The 19,952-nt window shown below is 45.4% G+C and overlaps 1 protein-coding gene across 1 annotated transcript in view; it reads right to left on the bottom strand.

Annotated features, from left to right (window-relative positions):
* wnk4a (WNK lysine deficient protein kinase 4a) overlaps window positions 1-19,735 on the bottom strand; it is a gene marked incomplete at its 5' end in the record, with an annotated part of 61,948 nt that extends 42,213 nt beyond the window's left edge. Inside the window, one exon of the mRNA XM_083634563.1 lies at window positions 19,085-19,735. Coding sequence (XP_083490689.1) covers window positions 19,085-19,735 — 651 coding nt within the window. The remainder of the gene's footprint in view (window positions 1-19,084) is intronic.
* Window positions 19,736-19,952: the final 217 nt, after the last annotated feature.

The following is a 19,952-nucleotide window of genomic DNA, read 5'->3' as shown; positions in this document are numbered from 1 at the left end:
AGATAAATGTTGGCTAGCTAACATTAGCTATTTGTTTGTCACCAAGCCTGTGTTGCTAGCTGACATTACGTTGTACGTTCAGCAACTGCATCGGCTGTGCAGGGAGCCAGGGACTATTTTATTACGCAGACTAGAGCATTATGATTTATGAATAACAACCATTTAAATTGGGGTTGTCTATTACTTTCATATTGCCATACTTGGTAACTGTTCGACGGAGGGTGAAAACCCTTAGGTGTGGTATAATGACCATATATCACGGCCTGAAGTGAGCTATTGCTTATTAATAATAATAATAATCAGAATCAGAATCAGCTTTATCAGAATCAGGGAGAGGAGTAGGATAATGTCAGTGGGGGGGGGGGGGGGGGGGGGGGGGGGGCAGCTAGGGAGACCCAAGCCGGCTGGGTCTTAATAGTAAGTCAATCCCTTTTAACCTATCATTGAAAGTGCTGTTAATAGGCCATAACTCCCACGTGCTCCAGATGTTCACAGTCAGGAGCCCCCCAGTTGTCGGTGAGAGTTCATGCAGACCTGAAGACAGTGTAGGCAGGAGAGAACATGAAGACAGTGTAGGCAGGAGAGAGAGAGAACATGCAGACCTGAAGACAGTGTAGGCAGGAGAGAGAGAGAACATGCAGACCTGAAGACAGTGTAGGCAGGAGAGAGAGAGAACATGCAGACCTGAAGACAGTGTAGGCAGGAGAGAGAGAGTTCCTGCAGACCTGAAGACAGTGTAGGCAGGAGAGAGAGAGAACATGCAGACCTGAAGACAGTGTAGGCAGGAGAGAGAGAGAACATGCAGACCTGAAGACAGTGTAGGCAGGAGAGAGAGAGAACATGCAGACCTGAAGAGAGTGTAGGCAGGAGAGAGAGAGAACATGCAGACCTGGAGACAGTGTAGGCAGGAGAGAGAGAGAACATGCAGACCTGAAGACAGTGTAGGCAGGAGAGAGAGAGTTCCTGCAGACCTGAAGACAGTGTAGGCAGGAGAGAGAGAGAACATGCAGACCTGAAGACAGTGTAGGCAGGAGAGAGAGAGAACATGCAGACCTGAAGACAGTGTAGGCAGGAGAGAGAGAGAACATGCAGACCTGAAGACAGTGTAGGCAGGAGAGAGAGAGAACATGCAGACCTGAAGACAGTGTAGGCAGGAGAGAGAGAGAACATGCAGACCTGAAGACAGTGTAGGCAGGAGAGAGAGAGAACATGCAGACCTGAAGACAGTGTAGGCAGGAGAGAGAGAGAACATGCAGACCTGAAGACAGTGTAGGCAGGAGAGAGAGAGTTCCTGCAGACCTGAAGACAGTGTAGGCAGGAGAGAGAGAGTTCCTGCACACCTGAAGACAGTGTAGGCAGGAGAGAGAGAGAGAACATGCAGACCTGAAGACAGTGTAGGCAGGAGAGAGAGAGAACATGCAGACCTGAAGACAGTGTAGGCAGGAGAGAGAGAGCGAACATGCAGACCTGAAGACAGTGTAGGCAGGAGAGAGAGAGAACATGCAGACCTGAAGACAGTGTAGGCAAGAGAGAGAGAGAGAACATGCAGACCTGAAGACAGTGTAGGCAGGAGAGAGAGAGAACATGCAGACCTGAAGACAGTGTAGGCAGGAGAGAGAGAACATGCAGACCTGAAGACAGTGTAGGCAGGAGAGAGAGAGAACATGCAGACCTGAAGACAGTGTAGGCAGGAGAGAGAGAGAACATGCAGACCTGAAGACAGTGTAGGCAGGAGAGAGAGAGAACATGCAGACCTGAAGACAGTGTAGGCAGGAGAGAGAGAGAACATGCAGACCTGAAGACAGTGTAGGCAGGAGAGAGAGAGAACCTGCAGACCTGAAGACAGTGTTGGCAGGAGAGAGAGAGAGAACATGCAGACCTGAAGACAGTGTAGGCAGGAGAGAGAGAGAACATCCAGACCTGAAGACAGTGTAGGCAGGAGAGAGAGAGTTAATGCAGACCTGAAGACAGTGTAGGCAGGAGAGAGAGAGAGAACATGCAGACCTGAAGACAGTGTAGGCAGGAGAGAGAGAGAACATGCAGACCTGAAGACAGTGTAGGCAGGAGAGAGAGAGAACATGCAGACCTGAAGACAGTGTAGGCAGGAGAGAGAGAGAACATGCAGACCTGAAGACAGTGTAGGCAGGAGAGAGAGAGAACATGCAGACCTGAAGACAGTGTAGGCAGGAGAGAGAGAGAACATGCAGACCTGAAGACAGTGTAGGCAGGAGAGAGAGAGAACATGCAGACCTGAAGACAGTGTAGGCAGGAGAGAGAGAGAACATGCAGACCTGAAGACAGTGTAGGCAGGAGAGAGAGAGAACATGCAGACCTGAAGACAGTGTAGGCAGGAGAGAGAGAGAACCTGCAGACCTGAAGACAGTGTAGGCAGGAGAGAGAGAGAACATGCAGACCTGAAGACAGTGTAGGCAGGAGAGAGAGAGAACATGCAGACCTGAAGACAGTGTAGGCAGGAGAGAGAGAGAACATGCAGACCTGAAGACAGTGTAGGCAGGAGAGAGAGAGAACATGCAGACCTGAAGACAGTGTAGGCAGGAGAGAGAGAGAACATGCAGACCTGAAGACAGTGTAGGCAGGAGAGAGAGAGAACATGCAGACCTGAAGACAGTGTAGGCAGGAGAGAGAGAGAACATGCAGACCTGAAGACAGTGTAGGCAGGAGAGAGAGAGAACATGCAGACCTGAAGACAGTGTAGGCAGGAGAGAGAGAGAACATGCAGACCTGAAGACAGTGTAGGCAGGAGAGAGAGAGAACCTGCAGACCTGAAGACAGTGTAGGCAGGAGAGAGAGAGAACATGCAGACCTGAAGACAGTGTAGGCAGGAGAGAGAGAGAACATGCAGACCTGAAGACAGTGTAGGCAGGAGAGAGAGAGAACATGCAGACCTGAAGACAGTGTAGGCAGGAGAGAGAGAGAACATGCAGACCTGAAGACAGTGTAGGCAGGAGAGAGAGAGAACATGCAGACCTGAAGACAGTGTAGGCAGGAGAGAGAGAGAACATGCAGACCTGAAGAGAGTGTAGGCAGGAGAGAACATGAAGACAGTGTAGGCAGGAGAGAGAACATGCCAGGGTTCAGCTTGAGGTTAAAAGTGCTTTGACCTCAGCTCACACGCACCTCTGAGACCTGCACTGCATTCAGGATGAGCACCGAACCAGGTCCTTCCCTGACTGACCCACACATTGTATGCAATCTGGAGTACGCACGTAGGCGTTCACACTGGTACAGTGTGGCATTCAGATGTCCAGAGGTAAGAACTGAGGTGCCAGTGTGCTCTGTCCAAAGAAAACCTGACATGTTGTGTAAATGGAGTGCGTAGAGGGAGGTTAGCCATTAATCTAATAAGGATTGAGGACTGAAATCACCCTCTGACTGCTGCTCTCACTGACATCCTGACTCCATTTGTGGCGCCTAGCTAATTACCTACACCTACAAGTAAAGAAAATCATGATCATAATCTAGTTCTTTCAACTCACAGTAGTATGACTGCAGGCGCCAGGCTGTCCTTGAACAGTATGAATTGTCTCTGAAGGTACCGCATCAGCTTACTTTACTTTACTTTACTGGCATTTAGCAGACGCTTTTATCCAAAGCGACGTACAGAGAGCTATCTACAGCACAGCAATAAAGACAGATAGAAAAACAGTAAAAACCAGCAGCAGACAAAATGTATAGACAGCACAGTAATAAAAACAGATTCACAAAACAACCAGATATGATACAAGAATACCTTAGCTGAGAGATTGAGGTGGATTTGTTTGAGAGAGATACAGGATCTAAGCCTGACAGTCCACCCACTTTGTTATTCTTAAACAGACGGTTATTCTTATGTTTCTTCTGTCATTCCTAAAGCGTCTGTGAATCTGCTTTTAGTGACTCACTGGAACCTCAGTTAATAGCCTTCTTCTATAAACGTTGAGGCACTTAACCTACAGTATGCCTTGTACTTCAAACAAAACCCTGTAGCCTTGTCTGGAGCGTAGGATTGTATTGTTGAATTAACTGGTCACGCTTCCTTGAACCCCACCAGCCTACCCAACTGTATCATTCTTACTACTGCTTGTGACTATGGGATTCAGAAATAGAGACTTTTTCTACAGCTTCAATTGATTGTAAAATGCTCTGGATAAGCAATGTCAATTAGAGTAAATGCTTGAATCACCATGGACAACGTGGGCCTTATAGAAATCTTCGAGATGTAGGGCCTCGTAAAAAAACGAATCCCTTCCCTCAGATGTGTCTAATCAAAGAGTAGATTTCAATAAATTACGAGTACCGGTAGTTTCCTCTTGATGGCTCAATTTCCGATGACCTGTGAGACCCATTGGCTGACCTCTGGTTATCTCTGGTCAAAAGAGAGAGGACATTCTGCTTATCATCTGATCCGATATCACTGCAAGGGGAGGAAGCTTTTAAGTGGCAGGGGAGATGTAGATAAAATGGTCATCTCAATGTCGTAACATCTGAAGTGAAGACGAGTGTGAATGGAACAAAAAAGTTGTCCTCTCCGGCAGACCCAGGCAACCAAAGAGAGATCACAAGATGCCTGGAAGTTAAAGCCTGTGGGAGTTTTGACTTCAAAGATAGCCTACCACAGTGCAGACACGTCAACAAGTGGACGTAGTGAAACCGAAAGGGGTGGAAAATGGGTTCAGATATGCTATATGGGAGGGGTGGGCAAGTATTTTTCCTGGGGGGGCCACATGAGAAAACCAGATTGTTGCCGGGGACCAAAGAAATATTGTCATGCCGTAACCTCTAATTTCATCACTAGCTTGAATGATAGAAAACATACTGTGCACTTATTCTTCAGCATTTATTATATTGAAAATCACTCCAAACAGCCAATTTAGTTCATCTCTTTTGATTTTTCTAGCATCATAAGTCAAATAGTGTGGTTTCCCGGGCCAGGCAGAACCATCATGACGGCCGTATAATGCCCAGGTCTGCTATATGGTATATAATATTGCTGTCTAACTTGGTCATGCATCCATACCCAAATATGATGATGTTTAAACAAGGTAGCAATATTTCTAGCAAGGTGGCAAGCATCGTTAACAATAATCTCTGGCTCCAATATTCTTCTCATCAATAGCATGACTTTAAATCTGACAAAAGCCAAGTGTTTTGCAAAACTGCTGGGATTTGAGCTCATCAATTATTTGACCATCCTCAGATAATACAGTATGTGTGATTGTTAGCAACCCATATCCATTGGCGTGAAAAGCCACCATTTTAATGGAGCAGCTGTGTTAGCATTCAATAAACAATTAACGTGTCACATGAGATGCTTGCACTTCCAAAAGTAAACAAGGAGGACCATTAAGATTGTTGTGTTTGGTGCACCGGCACACAGTTCCCTCACAGTTTACGTCTTCTACAGGACTTAACAGTCTGTGATGTTCCCTCACAGTTTACGTCTTCTGCTGCAATAAAGGGCCGGGGACAACCTCTCTAGGCTTTTAAAAGGGATTAAACTACGTCTGCTGGCCAGGCGTACCAGCCAAAAACATTAATGCATGCATGCATGCCCACACAAACTCACACACAAGCTTGGTGAGGAGAGTTCCTTTGGACAGCAGGGAGTCATTCCCATCAATTACAACTATTCTGATGTTTAAAAAGTCTAAAATACTTCTCTGTAGATAGTTTTATTGTACATGAAATCAGGTCATCCACATGCTGTATAATTTGCTAAAATGTGGGCCAATCTTGTTTTGCGATCATGTAAATGAGGGTGTAATTTTCTCGTGGTTTTCTAATTACGTAAACATTTTGTTAATGGCGGACCCATAGCATGCAGATTATATCAAAACAATAATGTTATCAGATGTAATTATCAAACTCTCAACAAATTAGATTTGATTGCATTAATGACCTCAGACATAATACTGTAGTTTCAAATGGTTCTATCTACCATGCAAGTTATGGGCAGTGCATATCTGCAGGTTTTAGAGATGTCCTGATGCAGTAAACCCACACATCTGCTACTCCAAGCAGAGTCATATGAGTTTGCAACTACTGTTTGTCTGAGGTCTGCCCAGGAAAGAGTTACAGGACAAAGCCTTTGTTCTGGCCCCAGGCTCTGGAACAGCAATTTCATCTAGGGGGAGTTTTGACATATTGTTTTAGTGTTGTAAAGCTCCTTCACTGGTGAATATAAGGCACTGCAACATCTGTAAAAACATACAGCATTCATAGAGCTAATTTTATCCATAATTTAAAAATAAAATACAAAATCCTATGTTGCCATTCTCATGAACATACTTTAAATCAAACTGAAGGAGATGAGATGTTTAACCGATGTTAAACACACTGTTGGTGCTAGTGCTAGATGTTTGGATGGAAGCTAGTTTATGTGTAGTCCACTTGACTGCAGTGTGGGTAGCGCAGTGTTACACTGACGAACAAGGATCGATTGCCACTGCCAACTGGGACCGGATATACCACCAGTTGACGATGTGATGGATGGTAGGCAAGTGGTACTCTTATCACAGGACGGCAGGAACAACATGAAAGATTTATAACGCAGACTAGTAGGGCTGTGCCGATTCACTTATCTCCCGATTCGATACTATCACGATACTTGGGTGCCGATTCGATATATATTGCGATTCTTAAGTATTGCGATTCTACGATTATTGCGATTCGATATTACGATTTATTGCGATTTTTGTTTCTTTTTTTCTTTTCTTTTTTCAGTTTGTTTGCTTTTTACACTAGATTAGAACATGGGAAAAGTTGAATCATACACTAGAGACTGTATATTATATATCATGAGTAGGGCTGGGCGATATAGTTAAAAACAGGGGCGGACTGGGATCATAATTCAGGCCGGGCATTAGATACCAAGCAGGCTAGGCCGATATGGGCCGACATTTGAAGCCCAAAGATGCACCCACTTTAACCCTGAAGTGTAATTATTACTTCAGACTAACTAATAAAGTAATAAAACCACTAGTAAACCAGTAGGCGGCGCCTGGCCTGCTGTTCAGTGAGTGGCCTGACTGCGGGCACAAAAAAAAAAAAAAAAAAAAAAAAAATTTTTTTTTTTTTTTTTTTTTTTTTTGCTTTTGCGATTATCGATTCTGGAATAAAAGATCGATTCAAAAAATCGTGACATTAAAAATCGCGATACTTAGGTGAATCGATTTTTTCTCCCACCCCTACAGACTAGAGACACGGCTCTTGTGACTCATGGAAACATGGAAGTGAGCACCAATTTTAGAAACCTGCAAAGCTTGAAGATAAATCTGAACTGGGAGGAATACTCTCTATCATACACTTACAGCACATTGACACTCCTGACACCTCTATCATACATTTACAGCACATTGACACTCCTGACACCTCTAGCATACACTTACAGCACATTGACACTCCTGACACCTCTATCATACATTTACAGCACATTGACACTCCTGACACCTCTATCATACACTTACAGCACGTTGACACTCCTGACACCTCTATCATACACTTACAGCACGTTGACACTCCTGACACCTCTATCATACACTTACAGCAGGTTGACACTCCTGACACCTCTATCATACACTTACAGCACATTGACACTCCTGACACCTCTATCATACACTTACAGCACGTTGACACTCCTGACACCTCTATCATACACTTACAGCACATTGACACTCCTGACACCTCTATCATACATTTACAGCACATTTACAACCCATAATCACCACAGACACATACAAATTCCTGGGCACCCACATCAGCAACACACTCAAATGGGACAATAACACCGGTCACATAATCAAAAAGGCCAATCAAAGACTTTTTCACCTCCGGCAGCTCAAAAAATTCAAAGTAAAATCCAATCTCCTCCTCCAGTTCTATACAGCCATACTAGAAAGCATCCTCACCTCATCCATAACCATCTGGTACGGCAACCTGGACAGTAACTCACGCAACAAACTCCAACGAATAATAAAAAAAGCTTCAAAAATTATAGGTACCCCACTCCCATCACTAGACACTCTCCACCATAAACGGACAATCACACGAGCACAAAAAATAGTTTCTGACCCATCTCACCCAGCCAATCACCTGTTGCAACTGTTGCCCTCTGGACGGCGATACAGATCAATTTCCACCAAAACAACACAATTCAAAAACAGTTTTTTCCCCACTGCCATCAGGTTTCTGAACTCCACTCACCTCTGAAATCTCACTGCATACCTCTCCAGCAATGTATATGTTGAATGTTCTGTATTTATGTTGCCATGTGTCTGTCTATGTACTGTAATGTCTCATGCTGACACAATATTAATGTGCTAAACAATTGCTGTACCGAAAGCAAATTCTGCTGACTTGTTGTGCAGTCCTTAATAAATGAATCTGAATCTGAATCTGAATCTGAATTGACACTCCTGACACCTCTAGCATACACTTACAGCACGTTGACACTCCTGACACCTCTATCATACATTTACAGCACATTGACACTCCTGACACACCTCTATCATACACTTACAGCATGTTGACACTCCTGACACCTCTATCATACACTTACAGCACATTGACACTCCTGGCACCTCTATCATACACTTACAGCACGTTGACACTCCTGACACCTCTATCATACACTTACAGCACATTGACACTCCTGACACCTCTATCATACACTTACAGCATGTTGACACTCCTGACACCTCTATCATACACTTACAGCACGTTGACACTCCTGACACCTCTATCATACACTTACAGCAGGTTGACACTCCTGACACCTCTAGCATACACTTACAGCACGTTGACACTCCTGACACTGCTATCATACACTTACAGCACATTGACACTCCTGACACCTCTAGCATACACTTACAGCACGTTGACACTCCTGACACCTCTATCATACACTTACAGCAGGTTGACACTCCTGACACCTCTAGCATACACTTACAGCACATTGACACTCCTGACACCTCTATCATACACTTACAGCACGTTGACACTCCTGACACTGCTATCATACACTTACAGCACATTGACACTCCTGACACCTCTATCATACACTTACTGTACAGCAGGTTGACACTCCTGACATCTCTATCATACACTTACAGCAGGTTGACACTCCTGACACCTCTATCATACACTTACAGCACGTTGATACTCCTGACATCTCTATCATACACTTACAGCACGTTGACACTCCTGACACCTCTATCATACACTTACAGCACGTTGACACTCCTGACACCTCTATCATACACTTACAGCACATTGACACTCCTGACACCTCTATCATACACTTACAGCAGGTTGACACTCCTGACACCTCTATCATACACTTACAGCACGTTGACACTCCTGACACCTCTAGCATACACTTACAGCACGTTGACACTCCTGACACCTCTATCATACACTTACAGCATGTTGACACTCCTGACACCTCTAGCATACACTTACAGCACGTTGACACTCCTGACACCTCTATCATACACTTACAGCATGTTGACACTCCTGACACCTCTAGCATACACTTACAGCATGTTGACACTCCTGACACCTCTAGCATACACTTACAGCATGTTGACACTCCTGACACCTCTAGCATACACTTACAGCACGTTGACACTCCTGACACCTCTAGCATACACTTACAGCACGTTGACACTCCTGACACCTCTATCATACACTTACAGCACGTTGACACTCCTGACACCTCTATCATACACTTACAGCACATTGACACTCCTGACACCTCTATCATACACTTACAGCACGTTGACACTCCTGACACCTCTATCATACACTTACAGCACGTTGACACTCCTGACACCTCTATCATGCACACTGCAGTCAGTACACTCATGACTAATGGAGCGGCCCCCGTAGCCCCAACAGCTATTCAATTAGAGGTGGTGTGTTTGTTTTGGAAGTGGGACCTGGGCCTCTCTAGGCCCCACGCCACGCTACAGAGTGACCACATGTTTCCCCCCCAAAGAATAAGCTCTACAGTCTCACACTGTCAATACGCCAAAACCCTGTGGAGTCAAGCTATTTTCCTCAAATGCATCAAGTGATTTTTTTTGCGTGTGCGCTGGGCCTCGTGTTGATCGTGAATAGCATTGATGTGCATCGGGAGACATGGGGGAGAAGGAGATGGCTTCACTGACAGACATCTGGGTGAGGTGCTGGGTTCAGCAGTCACAGTAGAAGACCGTACCACATGCACCCCCTTGATGTGGGTCCATGTCAGATCAAAGAAGGAACCACCGGAGACCATTGGATTTGTTTGATACATCGCAAACGTGTGCCAGTTCTTTAGAACAGTGGTTCTCAAATGGGGGTCCGCGGACCCCCAGGGGTCCGTGGCACTTTGCCAGGGGGTCCGCGAAAAGTTTTCAGGTAAAAAAAAAGAAAAGAAAAAAGAAAAAGAAAATGCTACATGTTACTTATTCCTTCTCAAACTACTTCCTACATGGTGCTAGTCTATCAAAATATCTTGGCTGTCATTGATTGTGTTGCATAGTGGTTTTCTGTAGGCCTACTGTTGACAAATTGTGATATTGTAAGTCGCTTTGGACAAAACAAAAGCGTCTGCTAAATGACGTAATGTAAATGTAATGTAATAATAAAAAAAAAATATATATATATATATTTTTGCAAAATCTTCATAGTTCAACGAAAATAGTTTATGCTTTAAACCTAAAATGGTTCATGGATTACATTCTAATAACAAACCTATCAAATTAAAAGTCAAGCACGTTACCGTGGCAACAATTAAGCTTAGCCCAAAATCACAAATCAGAATGAGGGGGTCCCCGGTATATTTTCTATCTTGTAAGGGGTCCTTGGCTAAAAAACATTTGAGAACCTCTGCTTTAGAAGACACTTCGTCTCCGTCACTGTGATTACTGTCAATGCAAGATTCTCCCAAAGGATGTTGACTGATGTCATTCAGCCAGTCACAGATAAGCTCCGTGATAAGAAGACATTCCACTCCAGAAAAAAAAACATGAAACTCATCTAGTGATCAGAATGTCGGTCACCAGAACACTATTTCTACAAGCTGGAAACATTGATACAAAACCCGGGCGGTTGGCTAAAGTCTCCAGCATAAAGAATCGATCGACAGAGGGATTCTTGTAAAAGCTGTGACTCAACTCAGTAGAGACATACAGTACTTTTGCCAATAGCACTCCTGTGTACCTACAAGTACAATAGCTCAGTCATTACAACTGGCAGCTGCAGTAGCAGCTTTTAATCCTTTTCCACTAGGTGCTGCCATGTCTCTGTCTGTAGTTAGCATTAGCAGAGTCCAGGCTACCTCCAGGTGAGCAGCTCTGTGCTGTTTGTTAAGACGACGATCAACACATTGTCTTCCTTTGCTTATTATAGGATAGGAGGGAGAGAATAATGACATCTATTACCAGACAGGCTTTTATTCAAGGATTCAAAGATACGGATAATAATCGCCTACTGTACCAAGGCGGAGACCCGCGGGTTCAATTCCCGGCAGCGGTACTTCCGGCTTGGTCAGACGTTCCTACAGACACAGTTGGTCGTGTCTGCGAGTGGGGTATGAGTTCTGCTCACTGCACTAGTGACTCCTCTGGTCGGTCGGGGGGACCCGCTTGGGGGGAGGGGAACTGGGGGGAATAGCGTGATCCTCCCAAGCGCTACGTCCTGCCAGTGAAACCCCTCGCTGTCAGGTGAAAAGTAGCGGCCGGTGACGGCAACGACCAAGACACCAGGGGGAATGGGTAGAAATGAGGAAAAAAATGGTAGAAAATATGGGTGTGGGGGGACTAATTTTGTGATTAAGGTCAGATTTAGGATAATGCAGTTTATATGGATCTTCATATGCCAGTAATGTCTGAGGAATATCTCTCTATACATGAATTCACAGGATATTGGTTGGTTACAGACTTACACAAGATACAAAAAGTCAAAAACAAACAGTAGGCCGGACAAGGTGTTTCCATACCTCAGTAACCTAGTTACTCCTGGCAAATCCTAGCCCTCATATTCACGTTTCTATTTAATCAAAGCTTATATGAGCTTAGCCAAGCTATTATGAAAAGGTTATGGTGTTCACATGTGCCAACTCTTAAACAGCCTACTCTCTCAAAGGAAAGAAAACTTTCCAACGCTCTTTGTCACCCAGAGAAGAGAAATCTTGGTTCCTGCTTCTTTATAAATTAAATGTCACTTATTTTATGTGGACAGATATTGCTTATTATTACAAGACTACAGGAATGTCCTTGAGCAATATTGACTGCTTGACACCTAAAAGCCTCTTGTATCCTTTTTTACAAAACGAGCACCACAATGGAAACAAGTCATGGACTTTATTGTGTTTTTATTCCTCGACAGTTTTAATAGTGGTGGTGTATGGATTTCCATCTGTCCACTGTGTGTTTTTAACAACTGTCTTAAATAAATCCTTTAATTCATTCTTACAGCAGCAGGGCAGCTTGCTCATATCCTAAAGTGAGACAGTAAAACGTCAATGCCAGCTTATCAGATACTGTTATCTTGTTCCAGCTTGAAGTTGCTGCTGAAATATCTCGCAGAGCAAATCATGCATTGAAAAAAACACAATGTCATCATCGGTTGATTAGGAAAACTTTCAGCACCCTCATGTCCATCAAAAAAAGGGAAAATAGTCCAGTCCAGGTTTTATAGGTGACACAGTGCCCATGGCCTTCCATGCTGGACTGTGCGGAGCGAACGCAAACAAACAAACAGCGCTCACGTCAACGTGACACGCTGGCATGTGTAAATGTAGGCTATCGTGGGCCCCTTCACTTTCTCCTCGGAGAAAGCAGTTGGCCTGGGCCTGATAAGCTGGACCTGGCTCTGCTGAGGGCCCTGGGAGGAAAGAGCGTGTTGATGTTGACTACAGTAGACCACCTGATACCAAACCCTCAGCTTGTGTTTGGACACTGAACAAGCCACATTCAGATCAAGCTTACACAGGACAACTGCTCTTAGGCCCAGGCTAGCTTACACAGGCCAACTGCTCTTAGGCCCAGGCTTACACAGGCCAACTGCTCTTAGGCCCAGGCTAGCTTACACAGGCCAACTGCTCTTAGGCCCAGGCTTACACAGGCCAACTGCTCTTAGACCCAGGCTTACACAGGCCAACTGCTCTTAGGCCCAGGCTAGCTTACACAGGCCAACTGCTCTTAGGCCCAGGCTTACAGAGGCCAACTGCTCTTAGGTCCAGGCTTACAGAGGCCAACTGCTCTTAGGCCCAGGCTAGCTTAGGCTAGCTAGTGTGCCAGCTTCTCTAACTTGGTCTGTGATTATCAGCCACATATACAGTGTGCCAGCTTCTCTCACTTGGTCTGTGATTATCAGCCAAATATACAGTGTGCCAGCTTCTCTAACTTGGTCTGTGATTATCAGCCACATATACAGTGTGCCAGCTTCTCTCATTTGGTCTGTGATTATCAGCCACATATACAGTGTGCCAGCTTCTCTCACTTGGTCTGTGATTATCAGCCACATATACAGTGTGCCAGCTTCTCTAACTTGGTCTGTGATTATCAGCCACATATACAGTGTGCCAGCTTCTCTAACTTGGTCTGTGATTATCAGCCACATATACAGTGTGCCAGCTTCTCTAACTTGGTCTGTGATTATCAGCCACATATACAGTGTGCCAGCTTCTCTAACTTGGTATGTGATTATCAGCCACATATACAGTGTGCCAGCTTCTCTAACTTGGTCTGTGATTATCAGCCACATATACAGTGTGCAAGCTTCTCTCACTTGGTCTGTGATTATCAGCCACATATACAGTGTGCCAGCTTCTCTAACTTGGGTCTGTGATTATCAGCCACATATACAGTGTGCCAGCTTCTCTAACTTGGTCTGTGATTATCAGCCACATAGTGTGCCAGCTTCTCTCACTTGGTCTGTGATTATCAGCCACATATACAGTGTGCCAGCTTCTCTAACTTGGGTCTGTGATTATCAGCCACATATACAGTTTGCCAGCTTCTCTAACTTGGTCTGTGATTATCAGCCACATAGTGTGCCAGCTTCTCTAACGTGGGTCTGTGATTATCAGCCACATATACAGTGTGCCAGCTTCTCTAACTTGGGTCTGTGATTATCAGCCACATATACAGTGTGCCAGCTTCTCTAACGTGGGTCTGTGATTATCAGCCACATATACAGTGTGCAAGCTTCTCTAACTTGGGTCTGTGATTATCAGCCACATATACAGTGTGCCAGCTTCTCTAACTTGGTCTGTGATTATCAGCCACATAGTGTGCCAGCTTCTCTCACTTGGTCTGTGATTATCAGCCACATATACAGTGTGCCAGCTTCTCTAACTTGGGTCTGTGATTATCAGCCACATATACAGTGTGCCAGCTTCTCTAACTTGGTCTGTGATTATCAGCCACATAGTGTGCCAGCTTCTCTAACGTGGGTCTGTGATTATCAGCAAACACTGTCTCACCGTCTGCGCTTCTGCATCCAAGCATATCACCCTCATAAACACTGAATGTGCTGAAAACACAGGTGGCTGTGGAGATACAGTGCAAGGGAACACTTGCTCTTTCTACAGCATTCTACAACATAAAGACTGTCTCTTGAATGGGTCCTTATAAGGTTTAAAAATAACACATGAGAGGATGAACATTACGGTACTCTCATGAACATCTGCTGCAGGCTGGAAGTCTATTCTTGAATAAGGTTCATCAGGTTTTGTGCAAGCAATGACCTTTAAGAGCCTCAATGCACTCACTACTACTGGCGTGGCTACTTATATATAGCTCATTCCACTGTTCCACTATCATCTGGTGATCAGTATTGCATACTGGTGCGTCTTTGTGCGAGTCAGAAGAATGATGAGATCATGTTTCACATACGTTGTTGTGAACTCTTCTCCCCTGATGTAAATGTAAAGTAATGAGCACAGTATGGACCCTACGAGTGAAAGAGGACCACACAATTGACTCATGCATTGTTCATCATCCCTACACTTCCGTGAGTTCCCAGGTCACCATGCATATATACCTGGGTCACGTGTGGGGGAGGGGTTGCACCATGCATATATACCTGGGTCACCTGTGGGGGAGGGGTTGCACCATGCATATATACCTGGGTCACCTGTGGGGGAGGGGTTGCACCATGCATATATACCTGGGTCACCTGCGGGGGAGGGGTTGCACCATGCATATATACCTGGGTCACCTGTGGGGGAGGGGTTGCACCATGCATATATACCTGGGTCACCTGTGGGGGAGGGGTTGCACCATGCATATATACCTGGGTCACCTGTGGGGGAGGGGTTGCACCATGCATATATACCTGGGTCACGTGTGGGGGAGGGGTTGCACCATGCATATATACCTGGGTCACGTGTGGGGGAGGGGTTGCACCATGCATATATACCTGGGTCACCTGTGGGGGAGGGGTTGCTAAGTAGCTGCCTCCTGGGTTGTTTTCCCCCGCTGCTTTTGGCAACGACACAAGGTGGTTCCAAACACAGAGCAGCTCTGAGTCCTACTGACAGTAGGACTAATGAGGATAATGATTGTTGTTAAACAGTAGGCTACTGTTTAACAACAATCATTATTCTCAACCATGATCACATGTACAACAAAGGCATCATTTGTGAACAACATTAATGAATATTCCCTGTGAGCATCTCATTTTAATGTCCACTATTTGTGTGCAAACACAATTTCCTATATAGGCCACAACCCATAGGGAGCTCTATTCGGGGCAGTAGCATAATCACCTAAGTAACACTGTGACATGAGCACCGTTAGTATGTTACAAATTAGTGTATATGGACAAGCTTAAGTAACACTGTGACATGAGCACCTTAGTTAGTATGTTACTAATTATGCACGTCCTGATATCACCGTGTTGGCATCGTTCCCGGACCATCATTTTTTCCTAGAATGGGCCGGGATGACCACGCCCCAAACTCATTTGATTGGTCGCCGCAACTGCTTCTCCCTGAAAATATGCGGCAAGTAAAAAAGAGCTGGTTACGTTAGGGTTTTCTTATCTAACCACGACTATAACCAAAGCCTAACCCTAACCAAATTGTTGTACTTGCATAAACCTGTCTAACCCTAACGTTTGATAAAAATCTGTGTGGTTCGACCAGGAATCGGACCCCAGGGCTCAGATTGGTAGGCAAGCATTAAGCCATTAAGCCACAGGATCGAGCACAGCTTGAGCTGCACTTTATTCACACCCCTAACCCTAAACTTAACCTAAGCTTAACCACATTTTTTCCCTTGTCGCACGTTTTCAGGAAGAAGCAGTTGCGGCGACCAATCAAATGAGTTACTAGTAAAAAAAAATATATATATATATATATATATATATATATATATATATATATATATATATATATATGGTCCTGGAAGGATACCGACACGGTGATATCAGGACGTCCACGAAGCAGCACAGCGTACACGCACACGCTTGTCAGGTCAGTGCAGATTACAGCTCGGGCTCTGGGCTTTTTGACCTGACTTTGAATGACGCACTGTCAACTGCTGCACCATCATCAACATCACAGCACGGAGCGTGTTTGGCCACCAACAGCTTCTGTGTTGATTTAAGGGATGAGGGGAGCCTGGGGAAGGAGGTGTGTGTGTGTGTGTGGGGGGGAGTGATTTAGGCTAATAAATGCCAGTGCAGTTGAGTTATCAACAGTAACCATATCAACAACGACTAAGCTTATTACGAGTGATTAGGGGGCTTAACTCGGCTCAAGTCTCATGTAAAGAGATGAAATAGCAAACTCCTTTCGAGGATGGCCCCCGGCCAAAGAAAGACTACAAAATGCACTGCACCTCTGACTCCACAAATATTAAAGGTAAGAAATATTCCAGAACATTTGATTGGACTTAAAGGAACACTCTGCCCATTTTCAACCAGCTTTGTATCATTAGAACATCAGTAGTATATCAGAAAACTGTAAACGGTTTTGAAGTCTGTCATTTAATTTGACAGTTATTGAGTGTTAAAGTGTGGACCAGTGATGTCACTGGTCCACACTAACTCAAATTAATAACTAATTAACTCAAATCAACTCTCAATAACTGTTAAACTAGATGAATGACTTCAAAACCGTCATCTAGTTTGACAGTTATTGAGAGTTGATTTGAGTTAATGAGTTATTAATTTGAGTTAGTGTGGACCAGTGATGTCACTGGTCCACACTTTAACACTCAATAACTGTCAAATTAAATGACAGACTTCAAAACAGTTTACAGTTTTCTGATATACTACTGATGTTCTAATGATACAAAGCTGGTTGAAAATGGGCGGAGTGTTCCTTTAAGGGAAGAGAAGCGCTATGCCTGTGCTGAAACACTGCAGTTACAGTGTAGCTGCCGGGGCATCTGGGAGTGACAGTGTTTCTTCCTCCCCCGAACAGACACACCTGTTGTGTGAACGGACAGGTGGGCTCTCGGCCCCGGGGCAGAAGCCCCCACCTGCTCCTGCTGCAGGTAGAGCCTCACTTCACTCTGTCGTCCCTGACTGTGCTGGTGCCCCCTGCTGGTGCCCCCTGCCCCCTGCACAGCACAAAGGCAGAAGCCCCCACCTGCTCCTGCTGCAGGTAGAGCCTCACTTCACTCTGTCGTCCCTGACTGTGCTGGTGCCCCCTGCTGGTGCCCCCTGCCCCCCGCACAGCACAAAGGCAAGACAAAGACTACTGGGCCTCTTTTACTGAGTCATGCTTTCAACAAAGCCAGACATGAAATTCACTGTGTTGAGATCCTGCAAGATCTCAAAAAATCTTGCAATATTGTTCGGGCCAGACTTCCCAAAATATAAGTCCTTGTTGCCGGTGGCTATGTAGTCCACTAGGTTTGGAGGTTAGAGGGTGTCCATTTTCACCTAAGAAGGCTCACCTCACCACCTGATACTGACACCAACATGCATCAGGCAGAATGGCAACTGTTAAGGGTGGACTTAAGCTTGATTATTGTGTCATTGAGTTCTGGAAAAGCGCTATACAAGTTCCACTTATTATTAGTAGTAGTATAATCACCATGTTGTAACCAAGAGAAGAGGCAGCTGTTGCCTGGCTGTTTGGTGCCAGGATGCCAAGCACCACAGTATAGACAGACACCTCTGCAAATGTATCATCAGGTTACCTTTTCCTTAAGATGAACTGCACTTTCATTCTGACCAGGAGAGAATGAAAGTGCAGTTAATTCTAATGTCTACAGAGCTGACATGCTGCCAGGTGAGCATAAACCTCGGCGAGGGTCACCTATCTGGACATGACCTCCAAGATCGCTCTGTCCCATCTCACTTTGATCTCACAACTCCTATACAGCATTGAAAACATCACAACTCTAACGTTCATGTAGCAATAGATAAAGTGACAGCAGAGTATCCAGAGTATCCAGCAGAGTGATCTGTGTGGCTCCTCAGGTCTTACTCTACATGTGAGGCAGTCTGGTGTCACCAGAGATTAGAGTGGATCACAGCAGGCGGGCACTGGCAGACTGGTTCAGTTGAAGCTGACCGTGTTACCGGGATGACCTGGGTTACACGCGCGGGCGCGACGTAGCTCAAGGTCAGCCAGACAGAGTGAAGATTAGCTGCTTCACAAAATGCTCTGGAGACTTAAAGCCTCAAACAGCCATGTGGCCGGTCCAGCCAGGCGGGGGAATTAGAGTCGAGTGAACCAAGCAAAGTGAACCAACCAGGTCCGGCCCGAAAGCCTGGTCCGGACCTGGCCTCACCAGCGACTTGTTGCTGGTGGTGGAGAAATGTGTCAGCAGAGCAAACACAGCCGGGGGTGGGTATGTTGTGAGAGGGAGGCAGAGCATCAAAGCGGTGTTGCATTGCATAAAGGAATGAATGTTTGAATATAAATAGGCTAATTAAAACGTACTTAATATGAAGTAGGCTAATAAATGATGAGCGTAATAAGTTAGGCCTAATCCTCTTGGTAAAACAAATTAAATGTGTGGTGAATGGTGATTAGCTTGAATGTGTAACTTTTACCTCACATGTAGTAGGCTACTACTATAAGGTTTGAGTGCAGTTTACATAAGAATAAAATAAAAATAAAAGCACTCACCTGTAGCTCACACCATGCCACCTCCACTGTGGTCTCGGTGTCCAGTCCTTTATAGACCGTCTTGAAGGACCCTCTTCCAAGCTCAATGTTGAATTTGAGGTACCTTCCATCGGGTGAGGTCGCCACAGCTTTGGTCTCCGCGTCCTCTTTCTCGTCCTGCTCCCATTTAAGATCGAACGTGATGCGGGATGGGACCTTGTGCCGCTTACTTTGGACCGGTTCACTCTCATCAGAGTCCGAGCTGACATCCTCCTGAGCGTCGGGTGCCACCGGGACTGGGGAGTCCCACGACTGGTTCGCCGGGGTGTCCGGGTCCTGGCTGCTGGGGGTCGAGCTGGTGTTGGAGCTGGTGCCCGGACTGGAGACGGGGGACAGCGAGGGCTGAGAGCCGTCCGTCTTCTCGTCCTCCGCTCTGGACTCGGGCAAGGTGAGGATATTCTCGGCTGACCAGGATAAGGCTTTGGACAGGGCGCCGCTGTAGAGAGGCGAGTCGATGTCCATGCTGATTTTCTGCAGCCCGTAAGAGTTTCTCCTGGCGCCCAAGGTGTGCGTCCTCAACACCGTTGGCACCCGGGATAAGCAGTCGTCGGTCATATCCACAGAGAGACCGGGGAAGCCGCGTCCTGCTATTTCAACCTCTGCGTGTGACATTGTAGCAGTTTCCATTATCTCGTGCCTAGAAAACAATTGAATAACGCCATAAGGACTTGTCTGTTAGAGTAGGCTACTTATGTTCCCTTACAGACAGCCTACTTTTCCATGATGTCAATGAAGTCAAAGGCTTTTAATCAAAGTGTGATCACGAAATCGGGCTATTAAATCAATACAAGACATGCATTTTTGTATGAGTAAGCATAGTCTACCTACC

This window comes from Poromitra crassiceps (genome assembly GCF_964638095.1).
Source record: "Poromitra crassiceps genome assembly, chromosome: 4".
NCBI classification, from domain to species: domain Eukaryota; kingdom Metazoa; phylum Chordata; class Actinopteri; order Beryciformes; family Melamphaidae; genus Poromitra; species Poromitra crassiceps.
The sequence above is the reverse complement of the archived record's forward strand: the minus strand, read 5'-3'. Positions and strand labels throughout refer to the sequence as shown.